Here is a 21,786-nt window from a genome sequence, read left to right as displayed (position 1 = left end):
ATTCTGCGCTTTAATTTAAGAGAAAGTGCCAGTAATCAACACAAAAAAGGTGGAAATAGTTTCATGGATAAAAGAAACCAAAATTCCACACAATTCCCGAATTGCTGTTTATTGTTAGTAATACAGAAAAGTACAGACTACGATTTTGATGACATTGCAATAGAAACTGCCAAAATCATTTGACTACCATATCAATGTCAATACAATCAGGTTAATTTGGGTAAGGTAAAAGGTGAGGTGGCAGCCAAAAGCAATAAATTAAAAAAAAACATAAATATGTTATGTCATAAACCGTGTAACAATAGTTGACAAGAAAATGCATTAAGACATGCAGAGAACCAAGTAGAATATTTTCATAAAGATTGTTGGAAGACTACCTATTTATTATGCATTATAGTAAATTTGTATGAAGATGGCAATGATGAAAATACAATAATTTATCAGGTGATTAAAATTTATTTCATGTTATATTGACTCAAATTATTTAGATTTTGTGTAAAGTTTTAACAAATTTTTCAGTTCTACAGTCCATATTTAAATTCAGCATTTCCAAAACTTTGAACATGTGGGAAATAGGTAAAATAAAAGTTTCAGATGTGAGATAGTAACTTATACACACAAGTGTATTGTGATTTTGGTAATAAATATGAGTCGATGAAATATTTGCCCCTAAAGTGAAAAGGAATAATTCAGTATTGTATTATATGTTTAGTGGAATGAGGAGAATCCTTAGGCAGTTAAAAGGGAAAATGGTGTGACTTTCACCTGCAAGATTTCAAATCTATAACATAATTGTAATGTTTTCTGCTCTGTACACACCTGACAATGTTTTTATTGTCTTTTTGTTCTTCGGCTGTATCAAATTTTTTCAGTTCTTGTTTTAGTCATATCAGTGGAAATTCTATCAGTTTTTTCTTGAATTGGTGAATCAGGAATCTTATTATAAATAGGTGAAAATCATATGAGACTTAAATTTGCAAGATTTGTTTCCCCATAAGTACCCAGATCAACCGGCTCTTAACAAAACATCAGTATTAAGGTTAGTTGCAAAATTTAGAGAGACTGGTTCTGTTAATAACAAGGAACACAAAAGATCTGCGTCAGTGTTGAATACAGATGCAGTCGCTGAAATCAAAGACCGATTACTCGCCTCGCCAAATTAATCGATCAGACGTTTGTCTGCTGAAATTAATTTGTCTAAATCAACTGTTCATCGGGCGACCAAACAATTACAATAACGACGTTATTGCATTCAAACGGTTCATCGACTTGAGCCCGACAAAGAAAAACTGCTACAATATTGTCAATGGTTCTGTCGATTTCTGCGTGAGGGAATTAATGTTATGGATTCGTTATTTTTCTCAGGTGAAGCACGGTTTCATTTGGATGGCACGTAAACAGCCAAAACAGTAGAATTTGGAGTGCTGAAAATCCCCATGTTTTATCACAAAAAACAATTACACCTGCAGCAGTTGGGCATGTGGTGCGCGATATGGAAGAAAATAATCGGTCCTAATTTTTTCGAGTACACCATTAATGCAGAACGATATCAGAATATTTTATTTCCGTTCATTGCACTCTTGGAAGAGGAAGACAGACACTGCTGGCTACAACATGATGGTGCGACATCGCTCTATGCAGGTTCAACTTTGATTTTGTTGAGGAATTCTTTGGTAATTGTGTTATCGGTCGAGGCTTGTGGCCACCAAGATCTCCAGATTTGACTGCGGCAGATTTTTTTCTATGGGGTTACCTCAAAGAAAAAGCCTATAGCAACAAACCACGAACAATTGAAAGTCAATATTGAACAAGCTGTATTAAATATCCAGCCACAAACTTTGAAAAAAGTTGCAAGAAACGCTGGAAAAAGAATTGAAGCTTGTATTCAAGAAGATGGCGGCCACTTCCAATATTTACTCTAAATGTAAGGTAATGGATGGTAATAATAAAAATTACATTTACACATGCCTTTTTATTATTTCAATACCTACCAATATAATGATGGGTTGCATTTTATATGGGACACTGTATATTTTTCATAATACATTTTTTATAACAATAGAATATGAATGTGAAATTTGTATGAAACAGTTGTTATAACTTACAAAACAACTAATTATTCATTTTGCGAATTTAAAAATTTTATAGGTGAATAAAAAAACAAAATAGTAAGAAAATTAATTCCTTTAATTTTGTATTCAAATATAACACTGTTGTGTGTTTACAGCTCTGATCAGGATAACAATTAAAAATGTTTATATAATTACAATTTATTACTCTAAAAACATAAAATGAGAATTCAGTAATGCTATTAAACGACAATAATAATGATATACAAAATATGATTTCAAGTAAGGACAAGATTCATATGCAGGTAGTTAAATCATAAAAACCAGGGTTCAGTTCAATGTACTAAAGACATAATGACTGCTAATATTTACCCCTTTAACAGCTGATGTATTACTATAAAGATTAGTCTAAAGAATTTCTCTTACTGCAAATACCTTTCTTCACAAATAAAACTACCCAATAGTATATGAATGAATTTTATACTTTATCCCTTTCGCTAATTGTCTATGAACAAGTTGCTGCATTCATGTTCTGGCCACACTGGAATGGTTGTGACATCACTTCACATATAAAACTGATCTTTCCTGGAATATTTATACTCCTATCCTCTTGACCTGCAGAACTAGACCCAAGTTGGAGCATGAGAGGCTCATACAAATCCTTACATTTTACTATAAATTCCTACCCTGCTCTGGTAATCCTCATTGAACATCTGCTGATGTGTGCCACGGAACTATTACAAAAAACTATTTTTAAATGGACCTGTTAGCCTTAGAAAAAGGATTCCTTTCATTTGTTATTTTGTCCTACTTTCTTAATTGCAGGGATCTGTTATATTGGTCCTGTTACACTGCCCCTGCTTAAAGCTGTTCGTCCCGAACGGCTTCCTGATGAGACACCAGGTGATCCAAATGAACCACAATCTTCTTTGTTCTTGAACTGCGCTGGATTCTGTAGCCCATATTGTTGATTCTGTTCAAGACTACAAAGAAAAATAAAATTAGACGAGATAAAAATTCACCATTCGAATGTGGATTTTCTAAAATATCAAAATCCCTCCCAATTTGTCTGCAGCTTCAGACATCTTCCGATTGTCTTCCTTGGACAGCAGAGTCAAACTCTAGTTCCTGAGTTTGTCTGTAAATCATCCTTTACTTTCATATGGTTGCTTGCCATCTTCAGATGTCTGGCATAATGACATAGATTGCGTCAAATTTAACTTAGTGTAAACACAATGCACAGTAGAACAATTTGTGTGTTTGTGAAGGGAGAAGGCAATTCTGTCTAGTGCTTCGCTTGGTTGTAATAAAATAGTACTGCCTTTTGTTAAAACAGTATTTATTCATACTCCTTTCACAGTGTAAAATACAGTATTTTCACCTATTTCCAGTTAGAATTATGATGTTATGAAAAATATAATTGTAGATTGGGACGGGTAGTGGCTATGAGAAGCCAGACTTTCTTTCTTTTTCCTGTTTAGCCTCTGGTAATTACCTTTCAGATAATACTTCGGAGGATGATATGAATGAAGTGTACTCTTGTACAGTCTCAGTTCGACCATTCCTGAGATGTGTGGTTAATTGAAACCCAACCACCAAAGAACACTGGTATCCGCGAAATAGTGTGAAGCCGGACTAAATATATTATAATGAACGTCTACAAAAATATTTCAGAAGAAAATCCTGATATATTACGTTCAAAAACAAGCTCACGTTGATTTATGTGGCATATTAGTTTACATTGTGTTAAAAATTGTGAGTAAAGAAATTAAACTTGCTGAAAATGAAAGTTTCACTACACCAGCAAAATCTCAAAAAAGAAAAAAGTATCGATAATTTTCAAAGATGTGCATTATATCATATATAATTTTCATATACGCCATAAAAAATTACCAACGTTAAATAACTTTTTTGCGGTTTTGAAAACAGAACATAAAGATTTGAATTTCGAATTTACGCGTGAAAAGTTAAATAAATTTTTACAGAATAAGGAATTTTAGGTGGAAAAAGACTGCTGATAACAGAAAGTTGTTAGTGAAAAAACACGACATTCGTTTAAAACGCGTAAATTATTTGCAAAATTTACAGAGGTATAGAAACGGTGGTGGAGTAATTTTTTTTTTGCTGACGAATCCTACATTTATTCAATTCGCTCAAAACGTTTTGTTTGGACTGAAGACTCTTAATGGTTACAAGAAACCTATATCGAAAGGACAGCTTATTATTAATGGTGCACGTCGGAGGAAAAACTGGAGAAGTCCCTAACACTCCTTTAATATTAAAATCGGGTCAGAAACAAGAATGCCGTTACCTATGAAAAACAGCTGAAAACAAAATTGATTCCAAATCTTCCACCTCATTCAGTTTTAATTTTCGACAATGCATCTTACTATAATAAAAAATTACACCAGGTTCCAAATTTAAATTGTAGAAAGCAAATGCTATTAGAATGGTTGCAAAGTAGAAATATTCCATGCTCATCGCAGATGTTAAGTCCAGCTTTGTCAATTGATGAAAAATAAAGGGCACAGGAACATCCCAACCCCGTAGGAGAAGACACCACCACCACCCGTTTCTTGCTCTGTTAGACTTTAACGGGAGTCGTCTATCGCCCTCTGACTTTTTACTTCTCATAGTAATAAGCCTGGCCCCGTTGGGATGCCACCGATGCAAAGTGCACAGGAACAATTGTATTTTGTCAAAATATTGGAATATTACGGTCACAATGTTTTAAGACTGCCACCATACCATCCTGAACATAACCCGATCGAGCTGATTTGGGGAAGAGTAAAGAATCCGTTAGCTGAAGAGTTATATTTTACCTCGGCAAAATATTGGTGAAGTTGAACAAATAGCAGAACAATAGTTTTTTGAATTAACGGCTGAAGACTGGAAATTATGTTGCGATCATGCTTTAAAATGTGAAAAAGCGTATTTAGAGACAGATGCAGTTGCAGATATGCAAACTGTACATTTTATTATAGTGACTAATGGTAGTGCCGATAAGTCTGAAATATCAGATAGCGACGATACGGATAATATAATTGAGAATGGTATGGTTGGCATTGAGCTAATTGACTTATCTTTTCCTGTTTAGCCTCCGGGAATTACCATTCAGATATTACTTCAGAGGATGATATATATAAGTGTAAATGAAGTGTAGTTTTGTACACTCTCAGTTCGGCCATTCCTGAAATGTGTGGTTAATTGAAACCCAATCATCAAAGAACACCGGCATCCGCGATCTAGTATTCAAATGCGTATAAAATAAACTGCCCTTACTAGGACTTGAAAGCTGGAACTCTCGAATTCCAAATCAACTGATTTGGGAAGACGCGTTCACCACTAGACCAAACCGGTGGGTTGAGCTACTTAACTGACTAAAATTAAACATGGTTTATTAAAAAACAAAATAATACAGTATCATTATTTGTAATCTACCTAATCAATACTATCCTAGTTTTCCTTTCTGAAAAAAATTGAGCATTTAAAAAAAGCATTTTAAAAATAAAAGATTAAATAAAATATGAAAAAAGAGAATTTCTTTAAAAATAACAAACAGCGCACCTAGTTGATATTCAACATCTATGTGTATTGAGCGCACCGATGAAATGCGTGCGGGCGCAGGCGTTAGCATGTAACACCACAGACCCAATCTTATTCCCACCCGTCTAGCATTCCATAACCATGCTGCGTGGTGGTAGCGCTCAAGTAACTTTGTTCTACTCTCTACTATGTTAGATGACTAGCCAATTCTACTGCGTACTGGATCTCGGGTTGTTGTTCCCCAGGCCTTCAACCGAAGAGCAAATCGCATGGTAACCTCAGCTCTCTTCTGAAAATGAACTCTGTAGGTGTAATTCCGGTAGATTCATGTACAGTTGCTCTATAGGCCATTAGAAAGAGAGGCAGACTTTTGACCCAATCGCGTTGATTAGCTGACACGACTTTTTTTAGGTGCTCCTTTATTGCTTCGATGTAGCGTTCTACCATACCATCTGACTGTGGATGAAGTGATGTGGTTGTCGTTTTACCTACACCAAAACTCTCAAAGACCTCTTGCAAAAGTCGAGATACGAAGTTCCGCACTTGATCGCCGTATACCTCTCGTGGTATTAAAAAACGGCAGAAGAATTCATTCACTAGAGCGTCTGCTATCGATGATGCTTCTTGGTTGGGCAAAGAGTAAACTTCCGGCCATTTAGTGAAATAATCCATGGCTACCAGTAAATACTTATTTCTCCCGTTGGTAACCGGGGAAAAGTTCACAATATCTATGGCGATGCGCTCTAATGGTACCGCCACGTTATATTGCTGCATGTGGTCTCAGCTCCGCAGTTTGGGAGAATAAGTTGTAGAACGGATCGTTTTCCAACCACTGCCATTTCCGGTATAGAACTCCATCCTTCACTACCAGCAACTGCCATTGTGCCCAATAACTCTTGTACATTAGACTTCGATCGTTAATCTTCTCCCATTTTGGTCTACCTCCAGCCTGCTTTTCAGTTAAAGTGGACCGATACTTGCATTTGCCAATTGAGTTTCTCTCATCTTATTTCTCTGCCAACCCGTCGCTGCTACTATAGTAATCCGACGTAGATCCGCAACTCCGGCTCGTTGCTCTACTTTGCAGCATGACCATAGTCGACATTACAGGGTCGTCTGGACGGGGCGTCCGCGTTTGAATGCTTCATCCCTGACCGATGTTCTGCCTTGAAATCGTATTCTTACAGGCACTTCACCCAGCGTGCCGTCTGATCTCAAGATTTTTAAAATATGAGCAACCACATGATCGCCGAATTATCTGTGCGAAGTATGTCTGTGTATATACTAAGTATGTCTGCGAAGTATTATCTGTGCGAATTATCTGTACAGATAATTTGTGGAAATGTTCTATTGACTTCAGTACAGAAAGTAATTCTTGACGAGTCACACAGTAGTATCTCTTCGGTTTCGACAGTTTTTCTAAAATAACAGATCACTCGTTCTTCTCCATTCTGAATTTGCGAGAGTACCTCACCGACTCCAACGTTGCTCGCATCTATCATCCGACCAAGGATTCGTCGTATCTATCATCTGACCAAGGATTGGAGCGGAAGATAAATTCTTCTTCGAGAGTTCATACAGTTTGACTTTTTCTTAACCCCGTTTGAATTTGTTGTTTTCAGTTTTGTCAGTGGCTTAGCAGCATCGAAGAAACCTTTTGTAAAACGACGATAATATGAGCATAGTGCAAGAAAACTTCTCACTTCGTCATTCTTTTAATTTTCTTCACTAAAGAGATTACATTTCTTCAGATTTGCATCTTGCAGCCTGTCGAAGACTTTCCGTAAGTTTTGAAGATGCTCTTCCACAGAACGTCCGACGACAGTCACCATCCAAATAAACTAGGCAGGATTTGTAGGTTAAACTACGCAAGACTGACTCCATTAGTCGTTCGAATGTTGTTGGTGCATTACATAGACCAAAAGGTATCACAGAGGATTGCCACAGATCTCGTTCAGTTGAAAATGCAATCTTCTGGATGCACAAACTTGCTAGTATCCATTCTTCAAATCTAGCGTAGAAAACCATTTTGCACCTTGAAGTGTGTCTAGATTGTCGTCGATTCATGGAAGAGGAAAACAATTCTTTTTCGTAACGTCGTTCAGTCTTCTGTAATCCACACAGAAACACAGCTCGCCATTCTTCTTCTTCAAGAGGAGATCAGGAGAGGACCAAGGACTGTCCGAATCTTCAATCACTCCTTTATCCTTCACCATTTTGTCGACTTCATCTTATTTCACTAAGGAAGGCGCTGTAGTGGTTCCCATATCGGCTGGGCTTCTCCTGTGTTGATGCGATGATAAACTTTATTTGTACGGCCGTAATAATCTTCTTCCGTTGCAAAGAGATCTTGATATTTTATGATGAACTGCCATAGCTACTTCCGGTCTTCAACATCTAATGCAGCGTTGCAGCCGACATTAACTTCCGTATGCCGCTTCAACCATTCGTCCCTTTTTCTTCAATGATTCCTCTTCCGAACACTTAGGAGCCGCCCAGAGTACAGGTTCTTAATTTCCCAGAGCAGTATATCTTGAATCAGTTTGTTCAGTCGTTCCAAGTTTAGCATCCGGACGGGAACTGTCCTGGTATTGAAACTAACAACCGGCCGAGTTGAACTTCCTTGCTGGATACCGCGCTGTCATGTTCTATAACTCCTGAGCTGCTCTGAGAGGATAGGACAATTCGGCCATCACTACTTTCTCGCTTCGTGCCGGAATCGTCTCGTCTCTAGCGGTATCACCCTCACTAAACGATATTCGCTTTCCGAACTCCACATCGCTACTTCTTCGTTGCCCAGTCGCAGGAGATGTCCGACGTCTACAGTCGCGTCGTAAGCATGCAGGATATCCAGACCAAGGATAAAGTCGTTCTTAATCTCGGTGTCGAATACCCATACTCGAAGACAGCAGTGACCAAGTTGTAGATCGACGTGGGCCTCACTGACTATTGTTAGTGTATCTCCAAATTCAGTACTGATGACGTAGGACCTGTGGGGGGAGCTTCTTCCCCCCACAGATGCTGACGACATCTGATCTAGAGACGAATATCGATGCCCCTGTGTTTACTGATATCTGACACGGACGATCTTCAACTACACCGTCGACGATCAGGCTGTCGGATCCTTTTCTTATTGTTGACAAAGTCAACTAGTCTTCACGAGGGTAAGGTGATGATAGCGCCGGCAGACCCTCCTTTGAGCGCGTCTTAGTTTCCCTGAGACTGAACGGAAATAGTAGACTTCTTGCAGTCTACTTTTAAGTGGTCTGGTTTCCCACAGTTCTACCAGACTGGTCGACCCTTATTCTTTGATACTGCGGCAGGCAATCTTCGGTCTTCTGTTGTAGTCGTTCCGGTAACAGCGCCTTCTCGGAAGTCTTGATGCTGTCCGCTGATTCCTCATGGCAGTCTATTCCCATTCTTCAAAGACGAGCAGTATGGTGAGACAGCGCGCCGGCTGTTCCCAGTCGCAGAGCTTGAGTAAAGGCGTCATTTATTGAATTCGCCAACCCGAAAAGAAGGTTTTTCTTGATCTCAGCTTCCCATAGCCCGTCGATGAAAGTGTGTTCTGTCTCCTAGACGTATCCGGTGGCAGCCCATCTAATGTTCGTTTAACTAACTGTTCGATAACATGCATCATGGCAAGGAACGGGGGGGGGGGAGTGGAGTGGCGACCGGAAGCGTCTTCCCCTACTAGGTTATGATTTTTGATAACGGAGTCAAGGGTATGAACTAAAGTTGAGTTCACTAAGGGAACTAGGAATAAATTTCGTTGTTGCTAAGAAAATTTTTGGTGGTATTTTATTTATTCTTTTGCCTTGAATATTATGAAACATTTACACAGAAATTGGCTCTATAAAGTGTAGTGCCACTTGTTTATAAAATTGTAGAGAGAATCATGTATAAACAAGTTACAACATTTTGCAAGGTATGATTTACTTTCTTTTACTCAGGGTTTTATTGGGAAAAGTTTAATTTCTTCAATTTATTGTTTAATCAGGTTGTTTGCTTAAAATTTTGACACTTTACCACTGCAATTAATTAATTTTTTTCAGTATCATATAAATTGGTAAGAGAATGTAGATAAACGTGGTAGAAAGGACTTGCCTCAGGGGAGCTATATCATATGAAACTGGTACTGAAAAAATTGTCATGGTATAAAAGAGGCTTTAGAATTGTTTACATTTGTCTAATAAAAGGAATTTAATCATAGTCTTTCTGAGCTGAAGTAATTAGGTTTGAGGGCTCCCACTGTAAACTCATTTATCAAAAACATATGTGAAATTCAAATCAAAAAATTATTTTATTTAAATTAAGTAACAAATAACTTCTACTTCAAAGAATCAACTATTAAGTTTAAAGTTTTATGTTCTTATCATGATTAAACCCTTCACTGGAGAGCTCACATTGAAGAATTGTTTTTCTCATGTAAAAACTATCAAGAATTTAACATTAAAATGTTACAATTTTCCCTCGAGATTTATGGTTTATTACATCTTATTATATATGGTGTCATCTTAATTAAGTTTTCTACTAGTCTTTTTATAATCAGAGTTTTTTATGCCTGATAAAGTGCTGTAACAGTAATGCTGAGCAAGGGGGTGCCTTAAACACTGTCAACCATTATCTAGTAAATTAAAAATATGAACTGAGCCAAATTTTTATATTTTGATTTAATTTTACATAGTGCTGCATGAAATATAATTTACATAATTTTAAGCAAAAATCTTATTTTCACAATTATAGTACCAGAATTGGCAGATAGTTGATTTACAAAGTTGGGATTCTAAAGATGTGATTTGTTCAATCCTTTTCTGTGGTGTAGGCTTGGTTTGTAACAAGGTTTTAATAGAGAACTTCATGATTGACGATGAAAAACCCATTCTATTCGTTAAATAATTCCTTTAGTGTGATATAAAAATTTACACATTTTGTATGTTTATGCAAATTTTGTAAATTAGTTAAGTTTTGGTTAATATATTGTGTTGTATTCTAATTATGTTAATTAAGATATTAATAATTTAAGTATTCAAATCTATTACTTAATTGTAGTTAATACAATTTTTTTCATTTTAACCCCCACAGCAATATAAAGAGATAAATTATTTTATTATCAGTCATGGAAGTGTCAGGTAATCAGGAAATTCGTGTAGTTGTAACAAGTAGTATTTACGGAAATCTAGACATCGTTGTCTGATCGTTTATTTACACTAAAAATCGTGCTAGGTTATTCTATTTATATTAATAACTTGATTGTATTTCAGGTAAGCGGTAAATTCTTAAAGATCACAATTTTAAACTAGCTTGACAATATTTTTCGTAATTTGTATTTTTTATCTGGAAGTCGCAACGTTAACTATGGCGTAGAAGTTTTGCGAAATAAACATTGTGCTTATTCCACTTTTACGTTAACAAAGTGCTTTATAACAGCCCGTATTTATTTAAAGTAGATCGATTTATTTCTTTCCTGGATGATATATCTTAAAAAATCCTAAAATAAATTATAAACCTAAACTAATTCGAAAAATTGTCTCGTGGAACAATGTTGGCAATCCTGAAATACTTATTCCTTAGTGCGATCGCCTTTATCCGTGGAAATTGACGCTTACAAAATGGCTGATGGCGTTGATATAGATTTATACGCTGATGATTTGGAACCAGATTTCGGTCAAGTAAGTGATTTCTATTATCAGCTTATTGTATGTTATTATTATTAAGTGGGGTTTTAATGATATTTTTACTTCACAAGCTTTTTGTGTGGTGAATACGTACTTCATTTTATGATGATCGCGTTAAGGTACCGGGGCTTCTCTGACCGATAATGTATAATATGTTTGTGTGAAACGAATGTTACATTATTCTTGTATGAGTTGCAATGTCATTTTATCAGTAAGTTTATATCGTATGTAATTTTATTTTATTCAGTTTTACGTTTTATTTGCTGTTGTATTTGTGTTTGTTTTGGTGGTTGACCACAGTGTTATGGCCAGCCTGTTATTTTTTTTGTCGTTTCTAAGCTTTTTATAGTGGTTTTGAACATGTTATTTTTGTACAGAAGTGATAACTATTGTTAAAGCTATTGTCGGTTTTGTCAGTGTTTGCATTTATAACTTTTGCAACATATAATAATTCCTATCGTATGTACATACCTGGGAGTTATTTATTGAAAGTGACCAAACCTTAGAAGAGGTTCGTATAATACTCAGTTAATTCACTTTTGAAGAATCTCTGTTTATGTGGATTTTATTTATTTTTGAGTAGGTTAAAATCGTTGTAATATTAAAATTTAGCCTTTAGTTTACAGATTTTTATTTCTTTAGTCTTAAGAATATTTAATTTTAATAAAAACTATTTTCTTTATTTTTTTTTCGTTTGAGAAGTTGAGTAAACTGTTGTGTTTTATGAAATACAAAGATGTAGAATTATTAAATATAGTTATTGTAAACATGTTTTCACATTACTTATATTAATATACTTACATTTTACATAACTGCAGAAAAAGGAGTGTAATGTATTTAGGGTATATGTTTGTTCCACCGTAGTAGCTCAATGGCTGAACTGATTTAGATGTATGACCCCCATGTTACCGGGAGTGTCTTAGGCTATATATATTGTATTTTTACAATCGAAAACCAACTTGAACAACCCAAGTACAGAATTTCAAAGTAAATGAAATGACACTTTATTTTTCTTTAGTCCAACAGCACTTTGGCGGGATTCCGCATTAGTTGTATATAAGATAAATTTATCTAAAATTACATATCAAATATAAAAATTGTTAAATTAAAATTACAATCATATATACAAAAACATATGAAGTCAGTTAAGTAAAATAATTACATATGTATAAATATGATGTTTTAATTTAAAAATAAATAGAAAATTTATACTATGTAACCTGGCCAGCCAATGTTACACTGCTGAGTGGATTTGAATTAAATTATTTATATACATTATGATTATATCTATTTTTATCTAAAAACATGCTGCCGTCTGTTGCCGCTTCTATAAATATATATATTATATATATATATATATATGTCACCTGCACACTCTTTAATTATCCCTTATTAAAGAGCAATTGTTTTTTGTTTTTTTTGGTAGTTTTTTAATATATATATATCTTGCTATTAGATAAATTATTTGACATTTTTGAGTGAGTATTGCAATTTTTTTTAAGGAGGAATTTGGTGGTGATGCTGTTGATTTATATGATGATGTGATAGCTTCTGCTCCTGGAAGTGGAGTTAATAATACTACAGGACCTCCTGGAGGTCCTCCTGCTAATAGTGACTCGTCTCCAAATCATTTGCCTAATAATGTTAATAGTGGACCTGGTGGACGAAGACATCAGATATATGTTGGAAATTTAACATGGGTAAGTTAAACCAGTTGATATTTGTCTGTTCTGGTAATTACATTTTTGTTTATTAATGTTTTGTGGGTTAAGTTCCCAGTTTTTGGGTTGAATAAGTACCTTACTAAAGTTACTTGTTCAGTTTTTTAGCTTTGAAGTTATTTTGAATATCAGAGAATTCTAAACAGTTAATAGTCATTATTTAAAAATTACTTCTCTGAATTGAAAAAAAAAAATCAGTTGTTTTTCATTAAACAAGAGTAAGCTACTTCAGAACTTCACTCTTATCTATTGAGGTCCACCTTACATCAAATGGAACACAAAGTTTTTATTGTATGTATTTTGAGTGTAATACTTATTAATTTGACTTGCATTATTGCATGTTTACTTTAAATATTGTATAATTGATATTAAAATCTTTGTCAAAATAGTGATGCCAGTATAACCCACAATTACTACCTCAGTCGGAGGTGAGTTTAGTATAATCTATTATCATTTTCTCACTAATTTTTATGGGAAATAATACTTAAGCATAAAATATAGTATTTTGATAGTAATAGGTTTAACAGCATATAATGAATGGTAATATTTACTCAATTGTGCAGTAATATGTTTTGGCCTTACTTCAGTTGAAACTAAAGAACTTTTTTTTTTTACTCTTGATGTATGTTAGACAGAGATTGGAATTTTTTATAGTATTATTTGTTAAAGCGATGGATCACAAAAGTGTCTTATGGTAAAATAAATTAAATATATTTTATGCTGTTAATAAATTAATATATTAAACATAAAACCAATAAAACTCTGGATTATTTCAGCTCATCTACCTGCACTGGGAAATTGGTAAGATAATAGTATGAAAATTTTAATTCACTTTGGATGACATGAACAGATAAGCCTTTAAAGGATTAATTTAAAAAGCCTAACAGTTGACTAAATTTTAGAAAACTAATTGAGGTATTCATAAAAAATGTAATTCAGGTGACAAGTTCAATGAAGCTTGATGAGTTTTTTTGGTTATGCTTGATTAAGCTCTGTTACAACACATGTTTATGAAACAAATAATTATCATAGGTTTATTTCTAGAGCTCTAGCTACAATAAAATAATTACTTCTTTAATTATACATTTTTGAGAATATTTATATTAATGTCTTACATGAAAAATTTAAATTTTAAGATTATTGAATGAACAATGGCTGTTATTTATTCATATAGAATGTTTAAGTAGGTTACTGAAAACCTACATTTTATTTTAAAATATATTAAATTAATAACCTATCATTTTATTTGCTATTTTTTATAAAAATAATTTTTTATAAATGGCAGAAGTAGCAAAACATGATGTTAAAAATGTCACACAAAATCATAGCACTTTTAACAAGTTAAAGATCAATTCGGATGTGTAAAGTAAATATATTTTATGTATTAACTCTTACTACCTATGACGTGATGTCAGTATGCTATCCCTCCACAGTACTATTAGTAGTGCAAACACTATTTCAGACAACCCATGTAGAACTACCCGGTATTTATGCTTTTATGCTGTCTAAACTTTGACAAGTAATAATTAAAAGTGATATAGTAACAGTAATACATATTAAAATAACCAGTTTACATTATTAACATTTTATATTTCTTTTGAACAGCTGCTGTGTACATTAAATGTTTTCATCACTAAAAGTTTTTTTAGACGTATTCCTAAACTGAATTAGACAAAGGTATGGCCATAACATATGCATTATTTTATACTATATCTTATAACTAAATTTTAAAACTTGCTGACATAAGATTGCAGCACTGATCTGCAGTGTGACCATATAATTATTTATTCAAATTGTTTTTTTTTTTCTTCAATGTACCACCAGATGTCATTGTAAACATACCAGTGAATTGGTCAAAGGGTAGAGTATTTAGCATTAGTGGTTTTTTCCTCCAGATGTCATAGATTTTTCTTTGTCATCAGTGTATTGTAGTAAATGAATGAGTTATGTTATGCATGATGTGTAGAACTAGTAGAGTAGATTAAATAGAATATTTTGTTTTGAATTTTTTTCAGTGGACTACCGATCAAGACATTACCGATGCAATTTTAAGTATTGGTGTAAATGATTTTATTGAAGTAAAATTTTTTGAAAACAGAGCAAACGGTCAATCTAAAGGATTCTGCCTTGTTTCTTTGGGATCTGAACAAAGTACCAGGTTATGTATTGAAAGATTGCCAAAGAAAGAACTGCATGGGCAGAATCCTGTTGCATGTTATCCAAGCAAACATGCTTTAAGTCATGTAAGTGTAAAGAAAATTAATTACATATATTTTTTCTTGTTTTAATTATAATGATATACAGGGAGTTTGACAAAGAAAATGTAAGAATTTCAGGATGTATTCTGCAAGTAGAAAATAACAAAAAAATTCATATGAACATGAGTTCAGAAACACTTCCTTTTCAAGTTATACTAGCAGAAAATTTCACTCTGATTTCTGCTCCGTGGGTGTAATGAAGTATTGAAATTCCTGGAACTTAAATTGAGAGATAAATTTGATATTTCCATATTGTTTTTGATCTGAGTAAATAATAAAATGAGTTCTGGAATGAATAACATTAAACAGATTTAACAGTTTCTTTTGTTCTACATATTACTGAAGTTCCAAAATATGTAATTAAATAATCTCCCATACATATCTTTATATGTAAAGATTTCCAAACCGATCTACAAACAGATTGTATCAATGTGTTTTTATAAACATCTACTCAGCACCACAATCGGCTGCCAACTACATGAAGGCAGGATTTTCATACTTACAAGTTTGTGATTTTTGTTTATTAGTTTCTAGACCAAGATATTTACTGATGATTAACAACATAGCAAAGCTTAAAGGTGTGTTTCCCTTAGTTTTATCTTGAGTAATAAGTAATTTTTAATAGATATTTTTTTATCCTTTGAATAAAAAAAAATAAAAATAAAAAAAGGTTATAGGAGGTTATAAAAAAAAGAATAAAGGTTTGATCTTGAAAAACCCTCACATTGAACAATTTTTGTTTGAATAGAGTATTTATCATCAAATTACTATTATGCTTCTATACTTTAAGTTTAGATATATCAGAAGTCAAACACTTTAAGTCATAATTTTAAATAAATCTTCTGTGAGTTTGTTGTTATGATCACATTTTAAAGTTTTAACTATTTCTCATTCATTATTCAAAGTAATTGGTACAGTAATTGAGATTTTTTGTTAATTTTATAAGTTTAAGACACATTTTAGGGAAAAAAATATTTATATAAGTTATTAGTGTAGGGATGTAGGATGTAGAGGGTATACTGAAATGAAACGACTATTACTAGATAGGGAATCTTGGAGAGCTGCATCAAACCAGTCAATTGACTGAAGACAAAAAAAAGTTATTAGTATAAACTAGAACATATTTGAGTATAAATTGTTGTGTGGAGAAAACAGTTTAGTAAAGATCTTCTTAAATTTTAACTAAGTAATTCAAATTTATTTCTATTACTTTTCTTTAAAAAGAAAGAAAGCCAAATTTTTTTACTTAAAAAAGATAATAAAGATTTTTTTATTGTTTATTTTAAAAATATGTAATTTGTTTTGTAGTTTGAGTCACAATCAAAGACACGTCCAGCACCACCAGCTGGTGGCACTAATCCAGGCACTAGGCCTCCGCATCCAAACCATGCACCTGGTGCTCCAATGCCAGGACCACGTATGATGATGGGTCCTCAGATGAGAGGAAGAATGCCACCACCTGGTATTCCAGGTGGTCCTCCTGGTCCAGGTGGCCCACGTATGCCAGGTCCACATATGGGTCCTCCAGGACCACCTGGACCTCCTAATCATCAGGGACCTCCTGGCTATCAGCATAATAACTGGAATGGGCCACGACAAAATGGTAATGTATGATGTTATATTGTCATTTAGTTCTTAGTATTTATCTACTTTATGTAAATAATAAATTTACCCCAAGATATATCCAAAACTATCAACAGATAGTTATTTTGTATATGATTTTTACCAATAGATGACAGATTTCTTCAGTATATAATTTTATCTGATAATTTAGATTCTGTGTTTTTATTTGCAGCTACTTTTTAGGTGAATTAATTTAAAGAATTTCAGGATATTTTATTATATAAAGTTTTGATACATTGACTGAGATTACTAAGGGCAAATTATAATTGATTTGTTCTTAAAAATACTTTGACCATAAAAATTGGGTAATTTCTTATTCTGTTAAGAGGTATTATTTATTTTATAATGAGAGGTTTGGATCCCAGGTGATGAGTCTGAATGAACATACAAAACCTTTTATGTAATTTTTGAATGAAAGACTCACTAAATGTGTTAGGAATATTAAATATAATGTAGTTATATTTAATATGTAAGTTAACCTTATAGAAGTTAGATAATAAAATTAGAAATAATGGAGAAGATGAATGTTAATTATATCCTGAACATTTTGAGCACACTGCTTCTTGCTCATAAAAATTTAGCCATCTCTTTTGATAAGAAGGAAAACGAAGAATAATAATCCTCTTATTATGTTTTTGTATTAATTTTTTCTGAATTGTATGCAATATTTACGACTAATCATCATGTGTCACATTTGACTAACAGTATTCTGGTGAGCTTTGATGTAATAATTGTTTTTTGACACTATCTGACAAATTTATTATGTATCCAATAATTGTGGATAATTATGAGCTTGTCTCTTATGTTAGTAGTCACTTACATGCATATGTTCTGTTGGTTCCTATTTAGGTAGGAACTTATTAATTATATTCCACATTTCCAATGTAACAGCTTTCATCAACCCTTTCATTACCTGGAACCCACTAAGCTGGAATTTGCACTCAGCTGGCCTTCATCAAGCATGACAGCACTTGCCTTTTTAAAGTGTTGTGTTTTTATTTACTTTTCTGATCTGTGGATTACTCCTACATTGAAGTTAGGTTGGCAGTAGTGGTTTATTGTTAACAAAATAGGCTTTCAATGCATTAATTGTATCTGTTGCCATGAAAGTCAACAATATAAGATAGCAACTGTGAAGAGGGAGGTTGTCAAGCATTTATTGCATTTAATGTATCGATTCCTCCTCCTATTGTCTGTCTCATAATGGTCCTTAGATTTGTTGCATAATGCTTGAAATCACATTCATTTCTCGATTTTGTACATTATGAGACGGCTATGTATCAAAATTAATAAGCTTTTTAAATTCCTATGATAAATTAAGGCTTATGTTTGAATTGTAATTTTTAATTGTTAATCTGTGATCAGTGTTGGTGGGAATTCTCCCACTTAAGTTTGATTTCATTTATATAAGTGATATAAGTATATAAAAAATTACACACACACACGTGTGTAATTTTTACATTTGTTATTTTTTTTATTTACTTTTCTGGTCAGTGGATTACTCCCACATTCATTTAATTCTTTCTCTTTCTGGAAGTCTCATTCACTAAATTAAATTTAATAGTAAATTAAATTAAATTTGTAGTATGTCATACTTAAAGAGGTTGATTTGTATTTTTATGTTAAAATAACATTACTGTTCTGACAGTAAGTGTGTAATGGTGGATTACTTGAACTATGGTATATGGTTATGACTTTGGGATTAATAATTCGTATGGTTATTAACCTGACCATGATCCAACTGATTGTTGTAATAAATAGAACTGTTTAAATGTAACAGGAAAAAGGTAAAAATGAGGTACATTTTGTGCATCTGTAATTCCTATTGGTTAATTTTTTTGTAATTTCATAAATTACTTACATCCAAGGAAAAAGGAAGAAATACAATATAAAACTTTTTTTTTTAATATTTTATGTCTCATAAGCTATATCTCTTCTAAGACTTAGTGTTTTATTGCATTTCACATAATTATTATATTTAAGTAATATGTTACTTTTCCCTCTATTTTTAAAAATGTCAAAGCGTCTCAGTTTTTGGGAAGTCATACATGATTTATGAGGTGTGGCAGAAAAGTATAAGACTGGCAACAGCAGGAGTGATCTGACAATGATACAGGCTCTCCCTAAACATAGGTTGTATGTCAGCCACTCTAGATGCTCAGTGAAAGTTTCATTCTTGTGTGATAATACGCAAACCTGGAGAGCGTGTTAAGTAAAGTTGTGTTTTTGGAGCAACTGTGTGCCATAAAATTTTGTGTTAAACTTTATGAAACTTTGAGGTGGATGCATGACAAGTTGCAAGAAGTCTTTGGGGGAACATTCCTTATCAAGAGTACAAGTTTTTCAGTGGCACAAAGCATTTTAATCGTTTTACCTTCATGAGATTTTGACTAAAGATTTAAGCTTGAGAAAGGTGTGTGCCAAGTTGGTGCCAAAAAACTTTTCCATTGAGCAGAAAGACAATTATAAGAATCTATCTATGCCTTGACCTTCTTGACGGAATTGATAATGATCCAGATTTCTTCAGTTGTGTGGTCACTGGTGATGAATCATGGATTTTTGAGTACGATCCAGAAACAAAAGTCAAGAGTGGCACCCTGACTGACGAAAGACAAGTTCGAATGAGCAAATCAAAAATCAACCCATGCTGATTTGTTTTTTTGATAGTAGGGGGCTTGTTCAAATAGAATTTGTGTCCCAAGGACAAATTATCAACAAAGTTTTCTTTTTTTTTTATAAAGAAGTTCTTGAAAAACTCAGAAAAAGGGTGCTTCATGTCAGACCAGACATTTTGAAAACATGGGTGCTTACCATGACATGTCCCCCTGTCACATGGCCATCTCCATCATTTTTGACAAAAAAAGGGATTGCAGTGGTTCCTCACCTCCTCTTCATTTGCCTGATCTTAGTTCGTGGGATTTTTTTCGTTCCCCAGGATCAAAACCCACCTGAAAGGATATCTGTCAAAAACATCCAAAGGAGCTGAGAGCAATTCTAGTTGAAGTCTTCCAACATTGTTATGAAGAAGGGAATTACTTTGAAGGTGATTTCCATACATACGCATATAAAAATAAAATAAAAAAAAACCCAGTACTTTGTCACACCTCGTGTATTTGATTACCTCCTTCAAGCTTATCTTTTTGTGGCCTATATGTTCTCATGTTTATTCATTAATATCTTTTCTTATTTTATATTATAAGCACAATATGCTTTAGCTTGTGATAGTGTACAATAACTAAAAACAATGTTCCTGAATGTTATATTGTACACAGAAAGTGTGCTATTATTAAAATTGGATAGTACTCATACTACTGCAACTCCTGATCAGTCGTTCAGTCGTGTTAAAAAATAGAAGAAATCTCTTTTATTATTTTTATTTATTTATGATTGGAGTGTTTTGTGAGAAATAATATTTGTTTACAAAGCTATTATCAATTAGTGTTACAGTTAGTTAATATTAGTTACTGATATCTTAATAGCATTATTTTATTTTTTTTTATTTTTAATTTTATTACTTGACATATTTATTGTTGGTTTTTTCTTTCTATTGTAATTGGTAATTGGGCAGAATTCATTGCAGGGCCTATGAGACCTCAAGGCCCACCTCCACCACAAGGAATGCAGCAGAGACCACCAGGTCCGCCGGGAATGGTAAGTAAGAACATTTATAATATTATAGTTGAAAATCGATTATCTGAAGTATTTAGGTTAGGATATTCTGGAGTTGTCAGTTGAATTGCTTTTGCCAGTTACAAAAAATATTATGGTATGTAGTTATGAAATAGTTAAAATTAATAGTCAAGAAATGTGAGGGATTGAATATATAAAAATTAAAAATTGCCACACAACCATTTAATTCTAGATTGGGTTATTTGATATGTTATTGTAGTTTATGATAATGAACTTATGATCTAAATTTTATTGTTATTCTTTTGACATATATTAAAAAATTTTAATAGTGAATTTAATTAAAGATATTTTGGGTAAAATATTATTGCTGTGAAAGTAAAATTTTTTATTTTATTTAATAGAAATCATTGTTTTATGCTATCAGCTTTTTTCCCCGTTAGCCTGTGATTAAGTAGTTATGTGTAATTTTATTATTAAAACTTAAAAAAAGCTTCACTTTTTAATTACAATTATAACAATTTTGTTTTACCCAAATAGATGATAGATATTTCTTTCCAAAGCACTATCTTTTTTTATCTTGTAAATGTTTAATCTTCTTTTGTTATGTTCTTGCTTACATCTACTGTTACTCGAAAATTAAAACAATTTCCCTAATAGTTTTTAATGATCTATAAAAATAAAAGCAGAGTAATTACTTCCAGTTAAACTGTTCGACTTTTTATTTATTTAACTTACTAAATGGTGGTAGTCTACAAATCAGGTTCACTTCATTACATTATAACGTAACTTTAGTAGTAATTTTGTCATAAAGGTAGTGTTACTTATTTGTTAGTTATTTATACTTATTTGTTAATTTTTATGCAGTATTAAGTACATTTTTATGCCTGATATTTCTTTTTTTTATTCCATTCATTTGTTAAAAATATAAATTTCTGTGCCTGTTTTAAGTATATTTTAAAAGAATTTAGTATTTAAATCTATTTAACTATAAACATTTACAAGATATTTTGGAAGATAATTTTTTTCAATTTTAATTCATTCACTTTTTTAGAAAGAAGTAAACTATTTTAATCAATTTTATATAAATAATTAATAAAAAAATTATTAACTTTTAAAATAGGATTTGGCAAAAAAATTTTGTCCACAACTTTTGTCCACAGTAGCCTATTATTATTAATTTTTTATTGTTATAATGAATTTCTTATATAAATGATTCAGTAGGTTTTTTATGCAGTTTTAATAAGAAATGAAAACTGCAAAA

General features: G+C 32.8%; 1 protein-coding gene across 13 annotated transcripts in view; it reads left to right on the top strand.

The window, feature by feature from the left end:
* Window positions 1-11,201: 11,201 nt before the first annotated feature.
* LOC142332044 (cleavage and polyadenylation specificity factor subunit 6-like) overlaps window positions 11,202-21,786 on the top strand; it is a 150,892-nt gene continuing 140,307 nt past the window's right edge. For 10 of the 13 annotated variants that reach the window (XR_012758129.1, XR_012758128.1, XR_012758131.1 and 7 more), the window contains exons 1-5: window positions 11,202-11,287; window positions 12,796-12,993; window positions 15,030-15,257; window positions 16,581-16,875; window positions 20,464-20,546. Coding sequence is in view for 9 of the 13 variants with exons in the window: in XM_075378153.1 (XP_075234268.1) it covers window positions 11,228-11,287; window positions 12,796-12,993; window positions 15,030-15,257; window positions 16,581-16,875; window positions 20,464-20,546 (864 nt within the window). In the remaining 4 variants the exon portion in view is untranslated. The remainder of the gene's footprint in view (window positions 11,288-12,795; window positions 12,994-15,029; window positions 15,258-16,580; window positions 16,876-20,463; window positions 20,547-21,786) is intronic. The other 3 variants (XM_075378155.1, XM_075378154.1, XM_075378152.1) reach the window with 2 other exon arrangements.

This window comes from Lycorma delicatula, chromosome 11 (genome assembly GCF_047948215.1).
Source record: "Lycorma delicatula isolate Av1 chromosome 11, ASM4794821v1, whole genome shotgun sequence".
In the NCBI taxonomy this organism is placed as follows: domain Eukaryota; kingdom Metazoa; phylum Arthropoda; class Insecta; order Hemiptera; family Fulgoridae; genus Lycorma; species Lycorma delicatula.
This window is presented reverse-complemented; position numbering and strand designations above follow the sequence as displayed.